The 27,620-nt window shown below is 36.5% G+C and overlaps 1 protein-coding gene across 20 annotated transcripts in view; it reads right to left on the minus strand.

The window, feature by feature from the left end:
* The window catches only part of NRXN1 (neurexin 1), a 678,674-nt gene that overhangs the window by 612,747 nt on the left and 38,307 nt on the right, over positions 1-27,620 (minus strand). The window contains exon 4 of one of the 20 annotated variants that reach the window (XM_034060531.1): positions 21,398-21,429. The exons of the other annotated variants lie outside the window; for them this stretch is intronic. Within the exon in view, the coding sequence (XP_033916422.1) occupies positions 21,398-21,429 (32 nt within the window). The remainder of the gene's footprint in view (positions 1-21,397; positions 21,430-27,620) is intronic. 20 annotated transcript variants of the gene reach the window in all.

Below are 27,620 nucleotides of genomic sequence, written 5' to 3' on the forward strand. Positions count from 1 at the left end.
CCCCCTGCTATGGGTAGGGCCAGTGTTTTATAAAAATTTGTATCACTCACCAGGACAATGTTTTTGCACCCATGTCATGGCTGCAGTAACCACAACCAGGAATCAAAGGTGGAATCAAAGATGGAATCAAAGGGTTTTAATAAGTGAGTTTAGTAATATTAATAACAGAGATAATGAAAGGAAAAATAAATTAATTTCCATAAGTAAAAGTGGTCAAAGAACCACAATTCCTCCCCTGTGTTTTAATTTCCACATGTAAACAGAAAACCTGTGGCTGCCCCACCCCTCGCTGGACAGGGCTTTGAGCAACCCGGTCTAGTGGAAGGTGTCCCTGCCCATGGGAACCGGATGAGCTTTAAGGTCCCTTCCAACCCAAACCAGACTGTGATTCTAGGATCCTATGATATGAAAATGAAACACAATGTAAACCTGGGTATTTCACTCAGTAAGCAGATATTTGTTAAGAATTGCTGCTCTTTTTCCATTTAGCTGCTGGCACTGTATCTCTGGATTGGAAACATACGATTTCCATTGAAAATTTCTGGGATTTGCAACTCTACTTAGATTTGTGCTTTTAGACCTCTTTGTTGTAATCACTAGATGTCTTACTTCCTATCACAGAGAATGGATAGACTAAGACTGACTTTATTCTTAGTATGATCCCCTTTAACATGGCCTATATATCTGCCCATAACTCCTCTTTTCTTCCTAACACTACTATTATTCCTATGGATTTTCTCTAATTTAGCCCTGCTGGGTACATAACATGAAAATATACTTTCAGGCTATTCTTATCAAAACCTTTTATACAGAATTAACTATTGTGGCTGGCAGGGAGTAATGGCAAGAACAGATTATGTTATATAAAAGTGATGCAGGGTGATGAAGGCATTTCTATTTTAAGAATATCTCTTTTGAAATCGATTTGAAAATTCCATAAAAAGACTTATTTCAGCAACTTATTTGAAAAACAGTTGTGAAATGAGGAATAAATATTTTTTAGAATTACTCCTGCTTGTTTTGGTGTACAAGGAATTAGCCCAGTAAATCTGACTCCTTGTTGTGCTGTGCTTTGTGCGGTCCATTATGTCTATTCAAGATGCTGCAAAATCAGGCCCCAGTTACTATCAGAAGAAATCAAATCCTTGTCCAGTCATGCTTTCAGTAAAAGTGGTCTGTTAGACCCATTAATACAATAGGATTAGCTGAGCTGACAGTAAGCAAAAATGCTGTGCAGTGGTTGAATGGCAGAAGCAATTTTCCAAGTGGACGGCAGCTTTACAGAGGTGATGATCCAGTGAATAAAATAACAGGAGTCTCAAAGGAGGAGAGGTCATGTTTTTTGCCCATGAGAATGATAATGGGTTTACACAATGCTTCCTAAAATCTTCCTACTGGTTTTGTATTGTATGGTGAACTGGCAGCTATCTACACTGTCACAATCTCTGCTGTGTAAATAGAATATTTTTCCTCTATAATACTTACTAAAGGAGGATGGATGACACATGATTGCACTTTTGTGCCCATCTGAGAGAATCACTCAGGCTCCTGACTTTATACTGAATATTTGTGCCTTTCTAGACCAGTACAACACCAACATTAATATACTACATGCAAAACTAGACATATTTTTGTGTTCACCTCTCTCTGTACAAAAGCAAAGAATGTTTGTGTGCTACCAGTGATGCTATGACTTTAACATAGGTGAAGACAAATTGAAGACAATTCAGTATGAAGTGTTCTTGAGAGCAGCTAAACATGTAGAAGACACACTGTAGGCAATTAAAAACAGAGTAACTATAGTCAAAATCACTGTAGCTGGTCACCATAAAATCTTCTTGGCTACTACTGAGATTCATTTTGTATGAATCTCAGTGGACTGATCACATCACAGTGGATGTGAACTGAGCTGAACCAGCCTTTGGAAGCCTTTAGAGTGGTACAGAACAAACTTTCTGCTTGTTTAAATGGGAAATTCCTCATTTCAGTGAGTAGAGCTGTACTCTGGAAGGCAGCTTGCTGTAACTGAGTGTTTAATTTGACAGCAAATTAAAATTTAATCACAGCTATCTGTGACTCTGAGTGAACAAAATAGATATCTTTATTTTAAAGAGCTGAACATAATTTTCTCCTTTACTAGTCTACAATCATTTCAGTGCTAATGCTGAATGTTACTCTGATTAATTACTAGTTACAGATAATGACAATGAACCTAATTACAAGAAATTTTACCAAAAAAAATAAAAATCAACATTTTTTTCACTTAAAATCTGGTCATCCTCAGCTAAAGTCAGAAATGATATATTCTTTATTTCCTCCACAGATCTTACAGAAACTGACCAAGAACATTTTTACTGTAGCCACATGAGTGTCTACAGTAAGCTCCCATATGTACAGAATACTTGCACATGTTGCCACCAGGAAACAGATGCTTTAGAACGATGACTTTTATTAATCACTTTGATGTGAATTTGTTAAACAGTTATTTTCTAGGTATAAATCTACACATATGGTAACTTTCTTAAGGCTACTAAGTGATGTAAAAAAATTTGCAGGCATTCATTTAGAATAGGTGAAAATGATGGCTCCTGATATGGAGATCCTGTACCTGACGTGCTTGTGCAAAAACCTCATTGTATGTATGTTATTGCTAGCTCTATTAATTTGTTATTTATGACTTCCTATCTCTGAACTGCACAATTAGCAGTGATTTCTAGCAATAGGAGATGTTTCAAGACAGTCATATTTTGCAGGCATTTAGAAAATGAACCCAAAGTTAGAGTTCTTCTCTTCCTAACAGTTTAATCAACATCACTGAATCACAAAATCACAGAATCACAGAAAGGCTGGGGTAGAAAAGATCTCCATATGGTCATCTAGGTGGTTTCCATGATGAGAAGTGAGTCTGATGGGCCTGTAGTTGCCTGGCCCTCCTTCCTGACATTACTGAAGATGGGGCTGACATTTGCATTCTTCCAATCCTTGAGTACTTCTCCCAGCTGCCATGATTAAGTAAGCATTATCAAAAGTGGCCTTGCAATGACATCTGATAGCTCCTTCAGGACTTGTGGGTGCATCCCATCAGGCTCCACAGACATTTGTATGCCCAGTTTGCTTAAGTATTCCTGGACCTGATCCTCTTCCATCAAGGTTACATCTTTCATGCTCCAGCCTTTCCCCTTCATCTCTGGGATTCCAGAAAGCTGGTCTTGCTGGTAGTAAAGGCTGAGGCAAAGAAGGCATTCAGTACCTCAGCCTTTTCCACGTCCAGGTACCCTGTCTCATTGACAATGGACCCACATTTTCCATGGTCTTTCTTCTGCCAGTAATGAACTTAATAGTAGCTCTTCTTATTTTTTGACATTCCTGGACAGATTAAATTCCATTTGGGCTTTGGTTTTCCTAACTCCATTCCTGGATGCTCAGACAATGTTTCTGTATTTGTCTCAGGCTACCTATCCTTGCTTCCCCCCTTTGTATGCTTCTTTTTTGTGTTTGGGTTTGGCTACCAGTTCTTTGGTCAAACAGGACTCCTGAGATTTTTGTCTGACTTTGTATTTGTTTTTATTTGTGCTTGGAGGGGATGATCCATAAATATTAACTGGCTTTCTTGGACCCCGTTTTCTCCAGGGCCTTATCCCATGGGACACTGCTGAGCAGATCTTTAAAGAGGCCAGAGTCATCTCTCCTGAAAGCAAGTGTTGTAAGCTTGCTTCTCAACCTCTGTGCCCTCAGGATCCTGAACTCCACCATGGTAACTGCAGACAGCGCTGCCTTTATCTTTACATTCCCCATGAGCTTCTCCTTGTTGGTATATGAGGTCCAGCAGACTACCCTTCCTCATCAGCTCTGCTATCATTTGGAGGAGGAATTTATCATTACTGCACTCCAGGAGCCTCCTGGATGGCTTACATCCTGCTATGTTATCATTCCAGCAGACATTCTGGGTGGTTGAAGTCCTCTGTGAGGACCCGGCACTGTGAATGTAAAGTGTCTGTAGAAGGCCTCATCCATGTTTCTTCCTGGTCAGGTGGCCTATAGAAAACACCCACTATAACGTCATCTTTGCCAGTTCTTAACATCCTCCTTACTACCTTTGCTCCTTTTGAAATTATTTGGATATATTCTGATGCTAATTTTTTTTTCTTTCAAACCTACATTGCTTTCAGTATAGGCCATGTGGAGATGATATTTTTTGTATAATTATGCTGTGATGCAATTCATCTATCATATCAGCATGGTAGCATGTTGCCAGTGAAAAAGTAGTAAAGCATCTTTTCTATCGTCAGCTCTTCTACAGCTCGCAAATTGGTTACAATGACAAAAGATGTTCCATCAGGAAAAATGAACGTAGGATTCTTTAGTGAAGAACTATTCCTGGGCTAAAACTTTATCAGATCCAATTATAACATTTCCTCACAAAAAGTTGACTCTGTGGTGTATTGCCCTGTAGTACATATTAAGGGGACAGTTGGGAATATTGTAATGACCTTTCATGGGACTGGATCAAACAGAAGTTTAGAAAGAAATTGATGAGAACATCTAAATAGAGAGCTATAGAAGAAACTACCTGAGGAGACATAAATATTATTGGTTGAGTAATATCAAAAAATATATCCATTAAAACATGTTCTGAATGTATCTCTTAGGATTCTTTTGAGGTTACATCTTAAGCATGATATAAAATGGTATTTCTTATATTATTAAAGCAAAATTTGAATAATAAGTGGACTTAGCAAACTGTCCTCCAGGGGAAATACTTCTCTGTAAGGTAAATCCCAGTGAATAACAGAAATCTTGTTTGATTGTTGGCCCATTATTGAAATGAGCAAACAAATCACCTACTTCCTAGTTTTTATTCATGAAGAGGAGGAATAATTCTGAGGTTACCAAAGTGGAAAACTCCTACATCTATAAACCATAAATAAAATTTCTCCCCAGCAGAGTATTTATGCCATTAGGCAATTCACAGAATTACAATCATGAAAACAAGGAACATGTATCATACAACCTACATACTTAATCAAGTTATCAAACCTCCCAACCACCACAAACATGTCTTGCTTTTGATTTTTTTTTTCTGTCACATTTTCAGAATAAAGAAATAACCTGAGCAACTAAGAATCTATTATGACAAAAACTCATATTTGAACAAGGTGGAATTGTTATGAGTATATACTGAATATATAGACTACATAAGGACAGGCACATTCATGTAATAGTAATACCTTCTGCAACATAAAATGGGATTAAATGCAATGATTTACAGCCAACAGGATGCACAATAAATGATGTGCTATGGTTCAACTATTAATATGTACAGAAACCAGAACAGAAGCAATCTTCACACTGAACACAGGAAAAAGAATTTACTTTACTAATGCAAAACTCCTATCATGCCAAGGTTCAGAAACAGATAACACTGAATTTCAGGAAAAGTATCCTTACAGTTCAACAAAACAACAACTGGTGCATATGAAGATGCTTATGAGTTTGAAAAAGCAGTATCAATTAATAGGAAATTGACTTTGTTGTACATTCTTTTGTTTCAAGCAAATATTTCAAGGAACTGCAGTTCTATAATTACAGTTTGTTTCAAATCAAGACTATAAGGACTGTAAAAAAGCCACTAACAACATAACTCAAACTGTTTTCATTTATGAAGCCTCTCATAAAATGTTAAAAAGTACTTGATCCATTTTTTGTTCTGCTTTTTACAGGTTATAGCAAATGCCTCCTTGTTTTAAGGAACATACACTTATTCCAAAAGCATCTGTTATGAAGAACATCCAATGCCTGTAAATCACTTGGTTCTTAGAAAAAGAAAAAAATTCAAAGCACATTTCCCAAATCATGCTTGCAATCCACATAGAACAGCCACCTCGTTTTACTTCCACCAAAACAAACCAACTCTCCCTCCCCAAAAAGCCATTTGTCTCCAAAAGTACTTTAGAATATCAAGGTCTCAAGTTTTATCTCTCTGAATGTACCTTTTAACATTCAATATTGACAACTATGATTTTTAATCCCGTCTGCATTATTATTATCACTGTTCTCTGCAGTGGGCCGGTTTTCTAAAATACACCATTTTCTGCTTAGGGCACTGGCATCATGCCCTAACCAGAAGATGGTGCATTTTAAATACTGTCTTTGTCTAAAATAGAGTTTAAACAACATTGCTGTGATTACTCTCTTACATCTTGTATCAAAGATATCTGCTTGCATTTTATGTATAAGATGAACCCTAATAAATACTGCAACAAAATTACCTAAAAAGGACATGTCTTCATGTCTTCAGTAACAAGCAGTCTGATGGGAAGTATAAAATTTAAATCACCAAAACAAGTAAAGTTCTAGTAAAATATAAGTAGAGTATAAAACCTGGGCAGGCATAGTGACATACAATGGGATCTTCTATCTTCTAACCCGCTCAGGTGGACAGAAATCTTTTCATTAATTAATACAGCTTGGATAAGATGTGGATTGCTCCTTGATTTTCATGGTTTATCTGCTGTGCTGATGCTACTTGTCATCTACAACTCCAACTGAGATCTCATGGTGAATCACTGGGACACAATGAGTTCATGAGTCCCCTCTTTCTGCCAGGGAAACATTTCTAATCAATAGCTTTTAGTGTAATGGAAGTTACCGCAATGCTTTTAAGATCTGGGTTTATGTTGTAGTTAAAATGAGCTTAGTGCCATCTCTAGTGTATAGCTGCTGCTTCACCAAGCTGCACATTATACATCAGATCAAGACTGTTTGTCCAAACCAGTATTTTTATAAGATGAAATAAAAGCAACACAGAAAATGTTCTTCATATGAAATCATTTTCATATGTTTTATTTGTGAATGCCTACATACCCACAGATTTAGATATGATTTGTGATAGTAAAGTTATTAAAATAGGCGCAATAAATTTTTCATTTAAATTGATTTGAGTGAGCATGCAATGGGAAAGTGCAGAATCTGACGGGAAATATGGTTATGTAAATCTCCACTGAGACAAGACTGCTACTTCAAATACATGCAAACTGGTTTAAGTCCCTTATAACACCAGTTCAAATCTCCAGTTGCAACACTCACAAACACATTTTAAATTGTAATTCTTCTCTTAGAATTGCATCATTCAATTACATATATTTTGGAGCATAAATAGAGGTGAAAGGCGCTTAGAAATAAGATCTCGTTCAAGTGCTGGCTATTTTTTTTTCTCATTGGTCAAAATATTGCAAGAAAAAAAAAGCTATAGTCACAAACATTAAAGAATATAAGCCAAATCCAATGACGAGTAGAGTACAGATTTAATTTGAATAGAAACAGCAAACGCCTTTGAAGTCCCAGCTTCTCCAGAAACTGAAGAACAGAGTTCACATATGCTGAAAGAGAAGAATGGTGGGTGCAAAGGAAAACAGAAGCTCACTAGATAGCACTAACCACAGCTATGCTTCTCTGAAATGAGATGAAAGTCCCACTGGAAATTGCAGACCAAGAGTAATTTTCCAACTGGATTACAGGCCCTAAAGCCTGAAGTTTACACAGAGATCCTAGTCATCTCTGTGCAAGTGATATTTGGCATCATTTACATTAAAAAAGTGAACATATTCAACTATGTAAATTGGATATTCCCTCCTGGAATTTGTTAGTTTTCTTAGCAAATGTGAGGACTATATGGAAATGAAACAAGAGGAAAAAGGAAGAAAAGAAGGAAAAGGAGGAAGAGGAAGAAAAACAAGAACAACAACAAAAATATAGAAAGAGTAATTTTTTTATAAAGAAGGGAAAAAGAAGAACAGCAATTTCTCTGGGGAGAAGAGTGAATAGAATTAGTGTAACTTATTTAGCCCTTACTCTCACCGACCTTGGGAGGATTTCCAGGAGTCATTCCTCCCACAGATATTTTCTGAACAATTATAAAGAATCAAAGCCAATTTTTTATTTATTTTTTTCCCCCCAGGAGCACTGATTCATTTTTCTTTCTGTATCGATTTTCTCTAACAAATATGTTTACTGGGGCCATTTAAAGGAAACAGCACTGTTGTTTCAGATATGTTCCTGTATATCTACTGGAGTGCAACTCATGGTAACATGAGAGAAACTATACCAAAGTGGGCTGTGTTTTGGTTTGGGGTTTTTTAAGATCTTTTAGTAAAAAAATGAGTTGTAATTCCAGGCTCAGGTAGAACAAAATGGATAATTGCCTCTTTTCCTCTTCAAAGAATAGTCTAAATATATTCAGTGCAAACTATGAACACAATGGCGATTATCTGTACTGTTCAAAGTCTTTGCTCATTGTGCTTGCTTCTGGAGCAATGCATGAAGAATTACTGACAGCTATAAGAGAAAGCTGGAGGTCAGTTTACCAGTCAGGGTTAGACTAGCTGAGCTTGATATCCAAGGATAAAAATTACATCAGCATGAAATAGTACCTCATATGTAATTGTTCAGAGAGCACTTGGTTGGTTTGGAAAACACAGTATTAACTTAAAGAGAGTCTTATCAACAATAACACCTTAAACAAAGTAAATCCAAAGCAATATAGTTTCTGCCAGCGTGCTCTCCCATAGAAAGCATAGTAGTTAGTATTACTGACCATAGTAATACTGAGGTATACTATATGAGTAATAATACTGACCTCAGTAAGATGCCTTTATCAGCATCTCCCACTGACTTAAAAGAGATGCTGTTCAGGTGAATCAAGACTGATACAAGATCAGTAGCTTAGGCAAGTACACATCTTTTCACTAAGAAATTAGCAAACATATATACCCAAATTTGATTTCCAGTGCACTATCAACAAGTCCTGTTGCCATTACATACAGGTTTGTGAACAAAACATTACATGGCTAATTTAACAGTGATGTGAAGGGGAGGGAAAAGATTTGTAAAGAAACTGAACAACTGAAATACATGAACTGTATGGCAAGCCAGGACAGGTTACCTTGTTGATCAGGACCCTCTCTAGAAGAGATAGTGTGAACATGAACTTACATATAACAAGCAATTACATTCACTGTGCTACCCAGAGGATTGAAGAGATTTTGAGGGCTGCTATATTCCTTTACAGAGATAGAAAAGGTACTTCAGTAGGCTCTGGAAATTGAGCACATCATATGTATAAAAAAATACTGCCCTCAAAAACTCATGCAGGAGTTACACAGGACCTTGAAAAATCAGATTCAGGGAAAGCATTTTCATCCCTTAAGACATGAGCATCACTCCTCACAAAAAATAATCACATAGCTATGATGTTAAGAAAAAGATGGAAATGACAGTTCACAAGACTATTGGTAAACAAATATCAAGAGAGAAAATAGGTCTTGATCTCTATAGGCAGCTACAGACAAACCATGCTGCAATGTGGAATTCACAGAGTAATGATAGTACGTAATGCAGAGTGTTAAAGCATTTGATCTTGTAAATCTGTATTTTTACCAGTGAACTTACTACTTTGTTTTTGGAAAAAAAAACCCAAACCCAGACTCTTAAACTGGTTATTCCCAGGGTTAATTTTTTGCTCATTCTGCTTGTACTCACTTTATTTAGTTAGTTAGTTTCTAATTTCTTAAGCTTGATCCCTAAAAATGTCTCTCCCTTTTCAGCTCATTCTGTATCCTCACGCTCTGAGAACTAAGGTCATATCTTTGCAGGTAAAACTCTTTTTAGTTCACTGATGAAGTATCTACACTTCATTAAGTAACAAAACCTCTGTGATTCTATAGCGTCTTTCATGGAAGAACCTCAGTGGCTTATACATACAAATGCCTCCATGAAGCACACAGAAAATTTGGTAGTAAATGTTTCCATGCAAGCATAAGTGGTGCTTGAGACTGATGTGAGGGTCATTCAGTTCCAAGTGAATGAGTGCATCTAGGACTTCTTCCACTCATAGCTGAGCTGAAGAATAGAGGAATTTTTATTTGATTCAGGAAAAAATGAGATTAAAAGCCAAGACAGAGTATTTGGCTAGGCTTAGGCATACAATATTTTGTCTACTGGCAGGAAATACCCAAACTTAAACACTTATGAAAGATCAGGTAGAAATCATACCAGCCATATAGTATTTTATGGAAACAGGAGAATTGTTTAAATTGTGCATAATACTGCTTCTCTAGACCATAATGTCTGTGGCAATTGTTGCAGTCTTTTAGATGGTGTATTTAATTCTACAGCTCTATTTTGTTAAGTTGGAAAAATATATGCAGTGCTGAATGTGATGAGAATTTGTGAACTCCTTATTTTATTCAGCTAAGAAACTAAGGAGGGAAAGTGCTTATGGAAGCACTTGTCTTAAATGTCTTAAATGTCTTAAATTGTCTTAAATGTTTGCTTATTCTAAGAATTCTGGTTCTTAGTTTAGACCACTGTTTTAGCAATGGTACTACCTGAACTACTATTTTTGCAATTTTTACCATAACAGAAAGCAACTCTTCTACTATCAATAAGTGGGCAAGACAAAGATCACAATCTTCTGCACCTCAGATGAATATTTTTAGGAAATGCCTCCCAAGTGCCAATTTCATTTACTGTAGACTTTCCCTTTTCCCCTTTGGCTTTATGTCTCCTGTAGAAAGAACTGTAGATTTAATATGAAGGACAAAATGTCAAACAGAAGAAAATAAAGAAGACTTACTTTTTTTCCACCAAGAGGAAAGTTAAAAAATCTCTTCTTATCAAGCGTAATAGAGAAGAAATGTTGTTACATATGCAGAAAAACTTTCTCAGGAGAGAAATAAGGAAGACAAATATTCAATTCAGTTAGGTCCAAACTACAGGGTCTTCAAAAAGCAACCAGAATAACAAAAGCACCACATATCATTCATTGCAATAACATTACGTGCCAAAACATCAAGCCACTTGAGTAAAGAGGTAAATGCAAACAGTTCGCTTAGATTTCCTCACCTACTTCTTCACCCCACTATAAGATCTAAAAAGCAGAGACAGTAGAAGCAACAAAGTTTCAGCAAAAGTTTATGCTGTTCAGACTTCATTCTGTTGTGTCCTGGGCCACTCATGACCCTGTAAGGTCCAAACCAAGCAAACTGCAATCTGGTTTGTGGTGTTGGATTCGTTTCCTATTTTCTAATCATTACAATATAAAGCACCACAGCTCCACTTTTTCTACCACCACATTCCTTTGACTTGTCCCTTCATTCCTTCCAGTAATAAACCCTGCTGACATCCCCATGCTTTGTCAAAGGAGAAACAAGTGGAGTTTTCCCACAATCTGACTACTGAGAGTAAGAAAGAAAAACAAACAAGCAAGCAAACAAATACTTCTTATAAGAAGGCAAAAAAACTTTATATTAAAACTCAAAGAAACAAATACTGAATTATTACAGCTATTAGCACTTTTTGTCTTTGACATTTACTGTATTGGAAGATATAGTTCTGTGGCCAGCAGCTGGTAGACAGGATATTTTGTTCTGTTCCAGGGATGTATCAATGTAATTAATTGTTACAAAGCCCAAAATCATCCAGCATCTTTTTCTGCCTTGGTGTAGGATGAACTATGTCTATGCCAATCCCAACAATATTTACCTAATGTCTTCCTGTTCCCTACTCCCATTACATCTATTTCAGTGCTTTGCTATTCTTATCACTAAAAAGTTCTTCCCAACTGTTTAACTCATTCTTAATTGCTGAAATTTAACCACATTCTTTCTTGTCCTATCTACCACGGACAATAGAAGAACAGATTATCTCTTTCCTTTCTATACTATCTCTTTACAAACTTGATCTTTAACACCAGGTCCCCTCTTAGTCATTTCTCCTTTAAGGTACATAAGCCCTTGTCTTTCATTTTTTATTTCATTAGCCTATTTGTTGGTGAAATGCAATGCTCAAAACAGGATGCAGAATTCAAGCCTGGAGTATAGCACTGAGCAGAACTGGATAATCACTTTGCTGTGTCTTCCAAGCCTTATTTCCATTTACAAGAAATAAAATGTTCTTAAAGAGTTTTTTACAACTTCATGGCTTTGCTGACCCCTGTTCAGAATGTGATACATGCAGACTCACAGATTGTTTTTCAAGGAAACAGTATTTCATCATTATTTTTCTACAGCATATTTTTGCTGTCCATAATTCCTTCCTACGCCTTGCACCTTTTGCTTCTTTCCACTGAGCTTTAGCATATCTTTTGGTGCTTTGCTTTAATTTGCCAAGCTGATTTTGAATTCAAAACTTGTCCTTAAGTATACTGTTTCTCTTTCCTAGCTCTGCATTATCACAGACTTAATAAACTTGGTCTATGCTCTACCATCCAGGCTGATTAAAGGAAAGTAGCAAAGAATTGATTCCAGGAGCGATGCCTGCGGCCAGTTTGTCCTTTCACTTTGATAGATAATTACTGACAACTCACACAGTTACACAGGCAACTTCGCATGCAATTTACTAGCAATCTAGAAATTTAATCTAGCCCAAGTTTTCCTAGCTTATTTATGAGAATGTCATGTTAGACAATGCCTAAAGACTTGTTTAAGAACATATGACATCTACTGCTTCTAAACAATCTAACAGTTGTTGAATAATTGGGTTTATGTAATTTGCTGCTGACAAATACATGTCTACTGTTACTCACCTCTTCCTTACTTTGCAACTGCTAACAAATCATTTGCTTGAGTATTTGTTCTAAAGTCTTCCAGGAACTACAGCTGGCAAGATAGACTTGGCTCTCTTTTATTACAATCTTAAAAGCTGGCACTATGTTCTCCCTTTTGCAGTCTTTCAAGACATCATACACCTTTACAAATTTTCTTAAAGGAAACATCTAATAGAGATAAGATAGCTTCTGGACAGTATTCTGTAAGTATAAAGCTACCGTTCATCTCAGCATGCTCGTTTGTATACTCCATGGACACCAAGGTCTTGAATACACTGAAAAGAATATGATTAATGCTTAAAGTACCTATGCAGGATAGTCTTACACCTGATAACAAAGCTAAGAAGAGAGTGACAATAAAGACGTAGTATATTTGGCTCTTTATTTCAGAAGCATTTTAATGTGATTGAGAGATATCAGTTTGTGACAGACAAAGGTTAAATTTTAGGCCATGCAATGAATCAAACACCTGCAAAAGTACACATGTAATGAGACCTTAAAGATCATCCAGTTCCAAGCCCCTACCATGGGCTGGGACACTTTCCACTAGATCAGGTTGCTCCAAATCCCGTTCAACCTGGCCTGGAGCACTGCCAGGGATGGGGCAGTCACAGCTTCTCTGGGCAACCTGTGCCAGGGCCTCACCACCCTCACAGGGAAGAATTTTGCTTTGATTAAAATTACACATGTGACTGAACCACTCATTTAGCTTCATATCCATATTTTAATTCTTTACTTTGTCCTGAAAACACTGTTGTCTAGCTTTACATGGAGAAATAGAAGCTCAAAGTGCAGGCAACCCAATTATTTGTCAATGTTCATAGTACAAGTGATGGGAGTTGCACAGTCCAAAATTGATACTAAATTGCTTGTAGTTTTCCTATAGATTGCACTGCAAAAACCAACACTGTTCCTGTTCATGGCAGCTACGAGAGTTCATATATATACATTGCATATAAAAATCTATCAATTTCTATTTAGGGCTGGCAATATTTGTGTCTTACTATAATTCTAAAATGCTATATATTGCTTCATGGGTTTTGAACAAAGAATTTTGCAAATAGTAGATGTATCCAAAAGGAATTAATGATCTGTGGGCAAAGGCTTAGACACTTTGCCAAAGTTAGGACTAAATTCCATATCTAAAGGACAAGGTTTTCTACTTTTCTTCATACTTAGGTTGTAATGCAATTTCTGCAGCAGACCTGCATGAATGTATAAATTAGCATTTTGCTGAATATGTGTGAAAATAATCACAAAACCAAGGTGTTCAGAATTTTTAAGTTTTATGTTACTTCCAATAGATACCAGTCAACTGTTAAAGGTTTAATAACTGTCATGATGTGTTGAATCTTGGCATGCATTAAATTGCAAATACTATCATGAAAAAATTACAGATTTGAGCTTTCCAGGTGTTGTGAACGGACATTATACTTTGGGACTGTATAAAGAAGCAAGTTAACTGGTTGTTGTTACTGGTCAAGAATGTTAATAGGTTAGCATTGATGCTGGTACAGGTTGCCCAGAGAAGCTGTGGCTGCCCCATCCCTGGCAGTGTTGAAAGCCAGGTTGGATGAGGCTTGGAGAACTTGGTTTAGTGCAAGGTGTCCCTGCCCATGGCATGGCATTGGAGCTAGATGAACTTTAAGGTCTATTCCAACCTGAATCATTCTATGATGATTTAAACCATCAGTATTTGTTTCCTCTGATACCCCCTGTATTGACGTTTTCCTGTGTGAAATGTCAAACAGTTAAATTGATGACCTTCATAAGATCTCTTGTTCTTATGAGTTTACGAATCAAAAATGTGTATTTGAAATTTTAACTATTTTTCTTACTACTTCCTTCAGAACTCAGCAGTCAAATTCACATGGGCTAATGCTTTGCAAACTTTATCTGGAGTAATTGCTTTATTGTCTTTTCCAGCATAACATTTTTTCTTTCCCTCTAGAAAATGTATCTGTCTCTGGCATGATACTTTCTGTTCCTTCTGTTAGTAACAAGACAAAAAAATCTTTTAGTCCCTTAGCAGAATTAAGCTCATTAGTTGCCAGCCTTCTGCTGTTCTTCCTCTCCTTTGCTTTTCTCTTTTAAAAAACGTTAAGTGTGGTACAATTTGATTATAAAAAAAATCCCTGACATTATACTTTTAAAATTGGACTTTCATAGAAAGCATTTTGTTTACTACATTTACCTCTGACACCCTTTTTATCTATGCCATTTCACCCTACACTATTGGACACTTATCATTTATGTATGACATTCATGGAGCTCTAGTGTTAGGTCAGCTCCTCTGCAGTGGATGAAGCTATAAGGATCTATACCATGATATAAGTGATCTATACCAAGTATATAATGTATATTTTTCTTCTCTGATCTACAGGAATGGTGCTCTTTTATGTTATTCATCTGCCACTGTATTACAAACTAACTGCTTATTTATAAAAGGCAACTCCCCTGTTACCTAAGGTCATAGCTAAATATGTGCTTCCATGTCTGAAGGTTTGAGTTCATTTAGCATAAATAATGCCTGTGATTGTAAAAAGCATCAAAGCATCCAGGAATATACTCCAAAATAAGAAAAAGTTTGATAGGCTTAATTTTGACAATGTTTGCACTGATGTTCATGCAGAGAAACTGTAATAGGCAGAGAAGGCAGAATAACTGGAGTAAATAACTGGAACTGCAGCTTTACTACAAATTCATTATTATTTTTACAAGTACATTTAAAGAAAGAGAAACCTGGTATAGTGTTTCAGGATGAACTGGTCAACACTGAAGGTGGGGGCAAGAGAGGGAATTTTTTCACATCGTTCAACAGTAACCTACTTGCTTTATGCGAATATTTTGTCTCTTCAGATGTTAAACTTAGACATATTAGGCTGGTCAATTTGATAGACAATGGGTTTTATGGCTTCAGCTGGTATATGAAATTTCATGCTCTTCTAAAAATACTCTGTGTACTCAGCCACAGATTATCTAATATTCCAAGTCACGTATTGTTTCTTCCTCTGTTCGAATTCCATGGGTTTTATTTGTCATACCCACACTGGCAGTAGTACAAACAGTAAAATACTTTTCTTGTTATTAATACGATTTTTCAACTATCTGCACTCTAAGCAGCAAAGATTAAACGTCTTCCATTTTATAGCCTAAGTACAATGTCAGAGGTTAATTCTGTTTTGCAAACATCAGAAAAGTCTTAGCAAAAGCTTTTAGTTCCCTCTTTTCTGCATACTTATAGTTTCACAACAAAAATGGGAAGGAAATAAATAAGGCTCCTGGCCTCCAGCTTCTCAGAAATAAAAACAACAATCCTTTATAAAAAGTACAAAGGACAAATTCCTTTTCCCCATCATGTCAAAGCTGGAGTTTCAAATGTTCGCAGGCACACATTTTGCTGAGTCTATTTGCAACTTTCAACTAGGGTAGTTGCTTTATTGTCTTTTCCGTCAGAACAGCAAGGTCTTTAATATTTTCTGAGTGCAAAACCACTTCTTAGGATTATGAGCAATACCCAGCAGCAATCCGTCCACATATCTGTCCCACTTTACAAATGAAGAAGTTGAGACAAAAAAGGTAAGATCATTTTGCTATGACGAAAACAAGAAAAACGTGTAGTGCCAAATATTTCTCCCTAAATTTCTAATTGATTTATGCTAACATGAACTGTAAATTAATTTGAATTACTTACTAAAATGGTATTATAGATCGCTAAACCTAATTTGAGGGGATGTGGATTGACACAGAACTGTCACATAATCAAAGTCATGTGCAAAGTTTAGCACTTCATGTTTTCTTGCCCTGGGTTAGTTCCTGAAGATACTTGCCCTTATCCAATAATTAAAAAGTTTTGATGGTGTAAGGCACTTCTAGAATTTTAAAGTGAACTTTAAGATTGCTTTCTTTACATTTACTCTGTATTTTGTGGTTTTCTTCTACAATATTAAAAGAAAGTAGAAGGCAATAATTTCCAGACTCTTTACCACCACGAAAAAACATGATGAGAGATTAATAGAGGTTTTTAACAAAAAGATTATGCACAATGACCGTTAAAGGTCATGCATAGACTCTGCAGTCTATGATTGTACTGGTGAATAGGGAGAAAAGCAGCTATGTCAAGAGAAACAAGAGGCATCAGTAATAGGTTTGAGGCTCTTGCTTTTCCTGTATCTGTCAAATGACTGGATTTGGGTAGAAACTAACCAAGAGAGGAGGCTGGAATGAAAATTAATCTCTGGTAATCATTGTTCCCATGAAACAGTGTTTTTCACAGGCACAAAACCTCCTGAGCACCAGAAGCTTTTGCTCTTTTTATAAAGATGTACTGATGGTACCCATCAATCTTCTAAATGAGTGATAAAACCTGAAGCTTCTCACAAAGCTCAGAAGTTTCACTTCTGCTTCCATTCAACAAAAGCCTGGCTAGGAGCCTAGCTTCAGCTCCAGCTAAAGTTCCACGAATACACAGAGAATTAGCAAAGCTTAGTTAGCATGGCGCCAGTTTATAACATTTATATATCTGAAAGAAAAAACATACAGCAAGGAGTTTTCATTGAAGCTCGAACTGCGAAGTGTTCTATAAATATATCTATTTATCTACATATATATATATATAAACCCTCTTATTCTAAGAGCCTATGAGTTATATAAACTGCTATGAACACCTGAGCAATCACAAAACAAAGACAAAAGTTTATTTCCTTACTCAACTTACTATTACTTATTATGTCTCTATCCATATTTTTTGCCCTTGTAGATTTTTTATACTAAATAATTACTTTAAAATAAGATATACCATTATCTACTGCCTACTGTAACTTTATCAATGCTATCATTAATTTAGCTGATGATAAAAATAGCAGCTCCATTTTTCTCTTGCTCAGTTCTATGAATATATATATATAAAAGTACATAAACTGCAGTAGGGTCACTTAGCATTTAGATGGCTACTTTAGGTTCTACATCAAAACCTGGAAGCAAGGTGAGTTTAGCCATATTTTTCTATCCTTATTTTCTTTTAAAATATGCACATGGAATGACATACTTTAAAAGAACTAAAAGTGTATGTACACTCTAAGGCATTTTTCATATAGTGTACAATGGCATGACACCATTGCAATGACAATTTTCACGTTTTGTTCAGAAGAAAACCTTTCCAATTGCCTTCACAGCAGCACAGCGACTAAAAAAAATCAAAAACCAGCAAGGTTTTTCTCTTTCTATTCATCAGTAGGAATAGCACAGTTACAATGCAGAGCTATGCCTCTGGTTTCATCTGTGCAGACTCATGAATGAATTCTGCAGCCTCATTGTCTTTCCAGAAAGATAATTAATTCCAACATGGTGTTTACTTCTGGTTATGCTGAAGTAGATCACTCCTACATCAGTGCTGGATCTTTGGTGTTAAACGAACCCCAAAATAGTTACTGTAATTACTACGGCAAATAGCTAACTGAAAATACTTATAAAGGAATAAACTCATGGGATAATATTACAAAAATACACTGCAAAATGCAAGTAATGTCACATAAGGAACAATGAAGTCACTGGGTATTTTTCGTTGACTTTAGTGGGTTATGCGTCTGGCTATGGGTATAAAACTTTAGAACCACTGACAGTAATGGAAATGGCTTCTTAAATTTTGTCCCTGTATATGATAAGGAAAAGTTACACCTGATAATGGAAAAAGAACATGCTTGACAAACAGCTTCATGTAGTGCCAATATTTTACAGTTTCATATTGAAATGCATCACACGGAAAAGAATCACGTACAGGCCCTTATGTTAATTCCAGAACCGGGAAAGATTCAGTGGTGGTTATTTTCAGAATCAAAGCATAGAATTAGGAAACCAAACCAAAACATCACAAACCAACCAACCAACCAAACAGTAAACACAAAGGAAACACTGTAAAAGCTGGAGAAAACATTCACTTGCTGGTAAATGGCTAAAGTTATCTGAGCTCATGAATGTCTACAGAAACACAGTACCATCACCTTTAAAAGACTGACTATAATTATCACTATTTAATCAATTACAGAAACAAATAAATAAGGTAACACAAATCCCCATTATTAGAAGGGTAATTTAAATATTTCACTGTTACCTGAACAATTAACTAAACTTCTAGCCTGGTTTCGAGCAAAGAAAGATTTCTTGAATTTTAAGATACACCTTTAACATTCACTTCAGTTGATCTACTGACCTTATTAATTAAAAACTGCCCTGCTAAAAACACCTAGCAAGCTCTACTCTTCAAATCAATGAAACCGCACCAGGAGGAATAATCTTCTGCAAATGCTACATGAAGAAGTACAAGAGTTTTGTGTTTGGTGAGGGCCATTCAGCAATCCAATTATTTAGAGGCGTTTTTCAAACACATACCATTTTCTTCCCTAAAACCCTGCTGAAAATGTTCCCTACACAGTATTTTCTAAATCCCCTTCATACTTAAGAGACTTTCAAGTGTGTATGCCTGAATTACAATGCCTGTAGCTTCTTCCACTTACTTAAGGAGAAAACTAGCTTTTTCCTGGCTTTAGTATCATTCAAATTTTCAGGGAAAGAAAAACAGCACAGCAAAGAAAGCTGACAAGGTAGTTTGTACTTCCATACATATTCTTAAATACTATTTTTATTTTGCAAGCTACTCACTGTACCCCGTTTGTGCCTCTTATGTTATCATTTATACAAAGTAGGTACTCTTAAAATTCAAAGCTTTGGCAATACACAGTGTGAAACTGCGACACTGCAGGTATGAATGAAAACCCAGAACCTGTACAATCCAATGTTATCTAAAAATTATTTCCTGATTGCCTTTTTTTTGCCTGTGAAAATCTTCTCAAAATGATCTAAATGTGATGTTTTCTCATGAGTTACACAGTATACACATAGCATTTTGATTCGTAAAGGAATGGAAGAAAAAATTTAAACATAAAAGTACAAAGACGTATCTTTTCATCAGTTACTATGAAAACACACGAAATTGAAACATAAAATATAGTACATACATTTTCTGTTCAAATTCCTACAGTTTGGGAATTCTAAATCATTCACACTTCCACATTCTCACATGAAAATGAGAATGAAAAAGTGGCACACTTTGTGCTTGATAAAAAAAATGGAGACGTATACCTGAAGAACTCATTAAAATTCATCTGCCTGCATTTTTTCTGGATATATGTACAGCATCTACCAAAGACACTATTTCTGCTTAAATTATCACACCATAACCATGCTCCCATATCATGCCTTGAACATACATAAATAAAGCACAGAAATCAAGGAGTAATGTAAGATTTGGTTGCATTATTCTGATTACTGTCCATGCTACTGAAGGAAATATATTTGTGAGCTTCTAGATAAGTATCAGAAAACTTGCCACAGACTGCACTGACAGGTGACAGTATTCTTATAGTTCTTCTTTTTTTAAGATCTAGGAGCCCAAACACCATTGTGAACTTAAAATAGTACAGTAAGCATTACTAAGTTTAATGTTTAGATTACAAGAGACATAACTGTAAGACTTAACTGTGTTACAGTATATAATGATATCAGTCATTGTTACTGAAGAGGTTCTTACACCTTCAACTGCCCTGTAATTGCATAACAAAGCACAATTTTGCTGAACACTGGCTATTTTAGAACAAAATAAATTTCACCATCCATTGTACACTTTCTTTTCTACTTTGTCTTCCTGTTTTAATTGTCCAGTTAGTTTTGGAGATCATACTTAAATTAAATTAATTTAAATACTTGACAGCTCCAAATTTTATAAAAATGATATTTGCTTCATACAAACTTTTCAACTGTTCTCTAAAAGACCAAGATGCTTTTAGAGAAATTAGAGTAAGAATGTCTTAGTCCAGTTATAGCAAAATACATGCATTTATCATAGAATCACAGAATCACAGACTGGTTTGGAAGGGACCTTAAAGCTCATCCAGTTCCAACCTCCTGTCATGGGCAGGGACACCTTCCACTAGAGCAGGTTGCTACAAGCCCCAGCCAACCTGGCCTTGAACACTGCCAGAGATGGGGCAGCCACAGCTTCTCTGGGCACCCTGTGCCAGTGCCTCATCACCCTCACAGGAAAGAACTCCTTCCCACTGTCTCATCCAAATCTCCCCTCTGTCAGTTTAAAGCCATTCCCCCTTGTCCTGTCACCACCTGCTCTTGTAAGAAGTCCCCTCTCCAGATTTCTTGTAGGTTTCTTTTGGTATTGGAAGGCTGCTAGAAGGTCCCCCTGAGCATCCTCTTCTCCAGGCTGAATAAGCCCAACTTTTATACACTTGTTTTGGTGGAGTAATTCTGGACATGTCATATGACACTCTGTCACACACTGTCATGCTTTAAGCTTTCATTTTTATGAAAGAATCTCTTGTTTGATCAAAATATTTTTTTGGAACACTGCTAGCATGCAATGAAGAGGTTAAGTGTTTTGTTTTTATTCCATTCCATTCCATGATTTTCTAAAAGAAAGCAGGTTATCAGATTCTAAGGCAGCTCTTCTCACATACATTTGCGAAAAGCATGTTTACCAAGAAGAACAATTGCCAGCTTTTTCCTGTGACATACAGCATTCTCTTCTTAACAGCTGTTAGACATGTTGATTAACAGCCTTTCTGCTTGGGCACATGTGGATGTGCCCAGCTGATTTGTAATTTCAGCTAACACTACCATTTCTCTGTATTACCAACCGACTGCTATACTTCAGTAAAGGCAAAATGTGACTCAGCAGCTTTTAAAATCATAGGTCTGCCTTTATATAACTGTATTAGCATTGTGAACACTGCTGGAAGGTGTGCTGTAAAACTGGCAAACTTGCCACCCTTGAATAATTTCAAGCACAGTAGGATTGCCTTCAGTTCTGCTTCTATTGCCACTTCTGCATTCCCAGGTTTGATACTTTCCATAAAGAAGTGTGATTGAAATGCATAAATTTGGTTCCTCATTTCCTGCTGTGGTGTAGCAGAGTCTTAACTTAAATCTCTCATAGATTTCCAGGTTGGAAATATATATATTCCACTTGTAACACGGATTATCCATAATGGCTAAAATCTGATAAAGCTCATCTATAGCTTTTCTTAGCTTAGTGATTACCTAAATGCCTTAGGTAATTTAGCATGCTTAGAAGCTTTCTTTTCTGAATCCTTTTTTCTGAGAATACTTGGCTAGTAAGACAAACAAAATCCAGACCTCTATCAATTAGCTATTAACTTATCAAAGAAACAATCTGCTAATTGAGACTTTGAGAAACTTTTTTTTTCCCTCAAGTTTGATCATCAGCAAACAATTGTGAATGTCCTAAACAAAGCATATTGTATATTATTCTGGAGTCTTCATATGCCAGAAATCACTTTACCCTTCTAGTTACTGCTTGGTTTTCCAGCCTTAAACATGTTCATCATAGAATCACAGAATAATAGAACAGTTTGGGTTGGAAAGGACCTTAAGATCATCTAGTTCCAAACCCCCTGCCATGGGCAGAGACACCACACACTAAACCATGTCATGCGCTGTCCAACCTGGCCTTGAACACTGCCAGGGATGGAGCATTCACAACTTGGGCAACCCATTCCAGTGCCTCACCACCCTCACAGTAAAGAACTTCTTCCTTACATCCAATCTAAACTTCCCCTGTTTAAGTTTTAACCCATTACCTCTTGTCCTATCACTGCAATCCCTAACAAAGAGTCCCTCTCCAGCATCCTTGTAGGCCCCTTTCAGTTATCAGAGTCAAGCCTGCAGTATAACCAAGACTTTCCAAGACCTTCAGCAATGGACAAACCTTTTATTCCAGCAACCCAAACACAGTATCTTACTTCTAATTCAGTATCTTTCTAAACTCTTTACCTCCTCAAAAACACTGTACCCCTGCTGCATATGCTGAGGTTTCTTTTCAGGTTCTGCTAAAGCCATACAAAGGCTATTTCATTCTTTGTATTGTCCCCCCCTAAAAGTAGTTTCTGTTATACAATTTTATTGTGTGATTTTTAATTATAAAATAAATTAATGTATTTTAATTATATATATACAGGTGAAACTACCACATTTCATAAGCACTGTCAATATTCAGCCCATTTTCTCTATTATGACAAATCTATGTTTGATTAGCATTTTGAAACATGTTGGAGGATGTTCTGTTTGTTTATTTGGGGCTTGACTTTACTACTAAATTGATAGTGCATAAATTAAAAGCTATTATATCTACAATGGTAAAGGCAGTATAAGTATAGAACAAAAAGGACGTAGGGAAGGAGGTGATCTACCTGTTGCATATGTTACAGTGTTCCTTTATTAAACACAATTTTCATGAATGACTTGAAAAATTAACAGTCCTGGATGTTTCTGTATTTCTGGCTCCTTCACATGCAGGGTTTCTGCCAGCATGGATATATTGGCAGGGAACAGTATTTGTGTTCAGCTGAAGGCAGCTCTGCAATTAACAAAATAATCCAGCCACACAGTTGAACCAGATTAACACTAGTGATACTATAACTTTTAGAAGATGTGAATGACAACTAAAATGAGGCATGTGGGAAAAATCCCATCTCCCTGTATGTATGTCATTTATCAGAACTCATTTAAAGAAAAAAAATCCCTTTATCTCCATCTGTAAATCACAGTATTTCATTGCTTATTTTAAACTAGCCCCATAACTGTAAGTGATGTTGGGATTTGTTTGTATTTAAAGGCCACATCTGATTTAATATTGTATTGCTTCATTGAAATTAACAGACCCATGCCAATTTATATGAGTGAAGGATGCATTTGTTTTCATCATACTGGGTGGGAGAGGGGAATGACTTATTGCTTTTCAAGCATACATGGTATTTCAAAACTATTTTGAGAGCAGAATCAGGTTCCTTCTGATTTTTTGATCATTCTTTAAAGAAATGTACAGTTTTGCAAATCTATTTCAAGTCCTATCAGAACATGAGTTCCAATGATACGTTTATACGATGTATCTGGTTAAAAATATTCATAGCTGGATTTACAGTGAATAAAATGTGATCATTTAAATCATATTACCATTAGGTTAACGCGAGCCTGATTTTAGTCTTAAATATGCCAGTTTCCTAAGTAATAAGTATTTGCTACTAAAACTTCATTATCTGAATTTTACTAAGCTTCCAGCAGATAGTATCATGAGCTGCAGATCTGAAATCAAGAGATCCATATGCAACATTTAATAGGTGGTGATAAGATTTCCCCATATAGTCATATGAAGATAATAACTGTTTAAGATTTCCGAATGTGTTTTCACCTTCAGTGTTAGGCAGCAAAAATTTACCTTCTTCAAGAACATTCCATACAGTTCTTAAACTTACATTTCAGGAATTACAATGTTTGTGACCATATCCATTCCTGGCATATGACGGTGTCTTATAACGGAAGACTCACACAGTCCTCAACGATTTAGCCATAAGACTGGAAACAACCTTAATAGCCAAGAGCCTCCACGAGCAAGGTCTTACATTTATTAGTACATGGTTTTATCTTTTGTTGCTAGGAAGATGTTAACATTTTTATTTAATAGTCTACATCATCCCAGGATGTAATTAAAATAATCTGTTATATGCAGTAATATCAGTCAGCATGAAATTCAGGAATTAATTTCTTATTTAAAATACTTTCTTATTCTACAGTAGAGCCAAAAATCTTTTTCTAGGCTACTTAGAAGCAATCTCATTTTTTTTAATGTCTGTAGCAAGCCACTGGGAATCTAACAAGATGCCATGAGATAAAGTACCAAAACAACATCCACTTCACTTCGCCTCATGTCAGCTGACAAGTGCTCTGTTCACACTGCTCTAAGATCAGCATATGCATAGGCATCAAGTGGCTAAAACTGTATCTTGATACAACAGAGAGCATGTTAGTGGGCAAGATGTATCCTGAATTTTTTTTTCCCTTAACCATTTCACTCAGCAATATGTGATGGCTGTAGCTTATAATTATAGTCCACATGCTTGGAATCCATTTTTCAGCAGGAAATCCTATTTTGTACATCAAGGAAAAAAAACAACTGTTTAGCTTACCAGTGGCTTGGTACTCAACCATCAGTAGCCAGTTGGGGAGATGGAAAGATATATGTAACTAACACATAAGAGATACATATGTCTATGCATCTTTTTAACAACTTGGCATTTTCTAATTAATTTTTCTTTTTGTGGACTCATGCATTGGAAAAGATTCAAACTGTTCACAAAACACCAGCCTAAAAGCTGTACTTCTTCTCTGACAAATTCTGTGCTGTTTCGGATTGCTGTTGAGCAATGTCTTATCTGGACTAGTCCTCACCTTAAAAAAATCTGCCTGAAGTTGTTTAGGGGAAATGGTTTTTCTGTCTGAAGTTCTGACCATGAGGAAGAATAGCAGAGGATGCTAGTATGTGAGCCACTTATGGCCAGAAAGATAAAACCAGCCACTAAGTTGCTTACTCTGACCAAAACCCATCATCTATAATAATGCTTGCCTTAGTTCAAACAGAGACTTTTCTTTCTTATAAAATATATTCATTTATCATAATGGGGTTTTTTAGTAGTTAAGCATTAATTGAATAATTATGCACCAAGATATCTAGCAACAATTTGTTACATCTGTTCTGGCATACTCATTTATGCAATAATTCCCTTCTCTTACCCTGATTCTCTTAGTCAAAATATTATTTTGTCTGGTCTTAGTGCTTCTTAAAACGGGATTCAGCATTTACCAGCTTTAATGAATGAGAAACCAATTAAAATAACTATGCCTCATTTCTCCCTCTCACTAAAAGCAATATTCAGTGAGGACAAAAATCAAAAGAGAAAAATTTAAATGTAAACCTCATGAAGTTCAAGGCCAAGTGCAAGCTCCTGAAACTGAGTCAGGACAATCCAAAGCACTAACACCGGTTAAGTGGAGAATGGATTGAGAGCAGCCCTGAGGAGGACTTGGTTTGTTGGTTGAAAAGAAGCTCCCCATGACCCAGCAGTGTGTGCTTGTAGCCCAGAAACCAGCCATGCCCTGGGCTGCATCCCCAGCAGCATGACCAGGTGAAGGGAGAGGATTCTCCCACTCTTCTCCACTCTGGTGAGACCCCCTGCTGCAGTCCTATGTCCAGCTCTGGGGCAACTACGTAAGAGGGATGTGGAGCTGTTGGAGTGAGTCCAGAGAAGGGACATGGAGATGCTGTGAGGGCTGAAGCAGCTCTGCTATGGAGACAGGCTGAGAGAGCTGGGCTTGCTTAGCCTGGAGAAGAGGAGGCTCCAGGGAGACTTTAAAGCAGCTCTCAGTCCCTAAATGGGCCAACAAGAAACCCAGAGAGGGGCTTTTGACAAGGGCCTGTAGGGACAGGATAAAGGGGAACAGCTTTAAACTGTCAGAGAGGAGATTTAGATTAGACATGAGGAATAGGTTCTTCCCTATGAAGGTGATGAGGCACTGACACAGGGTGCCCAGAGAAGCTGCGGCTGCCCCATCCCTGGCAGTGTTCAAGGCCAGGTTGGATGGAACTTGGAGCAACCTGGTCTAGAAGGTGTCCCTGCCTGTGGCAGGGGGTTGAAACTGGACGACCTTTAAGGTCTCTTCTAACCCAAACCATACTGTCATTCTATGAAAAAAATACATGTAAGATACGACAACATGGATGAAAGATACACGCTCCTCTTCTTAATTTCTATTCTCAGTCCAAAGCCTACTGAAATTCCCTGACATCAACAGACTTGGAGTAAGTTCCTAAAACTCTTCAGACATTGCCTTAACTCAACCGTTAAGCAGTGGAGCTGCTCTTCTTTAAATACCATCAGTGCAAATAAAAGAAGAATAAGCTTCTTTTAACAACAAAACCTGAGTAACAGAGGTGGGCTTGTAGCTGCAACACTTAGCTGTGTTCCATGTCTATGGTGAGAATGCAACAAGGGATAATAGGGTAATTAATCAGAACTTACACAAAGCTTATGATCTGCAGTAAGAAAAACTCCACAAAGCAGAACTGTTAACATACAGAACTCTAAAGTATATTACTGAACATTTTCAGAATATGTGCCATATAGAAGTACTTCTTCTTAATGTAATCAACGCAGTTTAAATGGAGACTAAGAAGATCCCAAGAGAGTATGTGTGGTATATTCACAATGCTGCAAAGTTCTGCTTCACTATTTGTCATAGTAAAAAAATGCCAAGTACCCATTAAATTGTATAAAGTGTGCATCAAAGCAGTGCATATTCTTGTGCCTATCATATCTATCCTTGATTAGTGTATACATAAGAGATGCTGACATTTTTTGTGCGCAATTACGGCTTTGCTAATTTTTCCAAATGAGTTAAGCACAACCTCATGCTCCAATTATACACAGTATTTAATACATACAAAGTTACAGGATTAGTTACCACTGTATTTAATACATAAGGAATTAGTCTGGTCCAGCTGTCATCTTTGAAAATGAAAGTCCTACTGATGAAAACAGTTTTTTTAAAATAATGATTTTAAATGCTCCTACTTGATATTTGAGAAGTACTCAGAAAAATGGTAAATAATTACTTAGTCTTTAAATATCAGTTACACAGTTTCTAAAGAGCATTTTAAAGAATGTCTTATGCATGTGTCTGTAGAATAGATTGTTATATCTCTAATTAATTAAACTGGCACACAGCATTTTGACAATTCATGTGCAGAAGGCAGCAGGAATGCATGCCTACACTCTTCTGATCTGTTTCTCATAAACTTAACCAATGGATAGAAAAAGGCTTGTGCCATTTCTATCTGTTGTGTTTTTGAGCTTAAGACATCATTTTATCTCAGGCTTTTCTCTTTGCTTTCTGGCAAATGAATTTGGTCCACAGAAAAGCAGAGACAATTATTTCTGTCTCAATTTTTCCCCCCACATGATAGTCACATGTCCTTTAAGATAATTTGGACAGGACCTTTTGTATAGTTAATGTTATTTTAACAGCTTTTAGCAAACATTTTTAGACAGGAAAATACTTCTTTTCCAAAACCTATCTAACAACTAGATTGTATTGCCCC

The sequence above is a fragment of the Melopsittacus undulatus genome, chromosome 3 (genome assembly GCF_012275295.1).
Source record: "Melopsittacus undulatus isolate bMelUnd1 chromosome 3, bMelUnd1.mat.Z, whole genome shotgun sequence".
NCBI classification, from domain to species: Eukaryota; Metazoa; Chordata; class Aves; order Psittaciformes; family Psittaculidae; genus Melopsittacus; species Melopsittacus undulatus.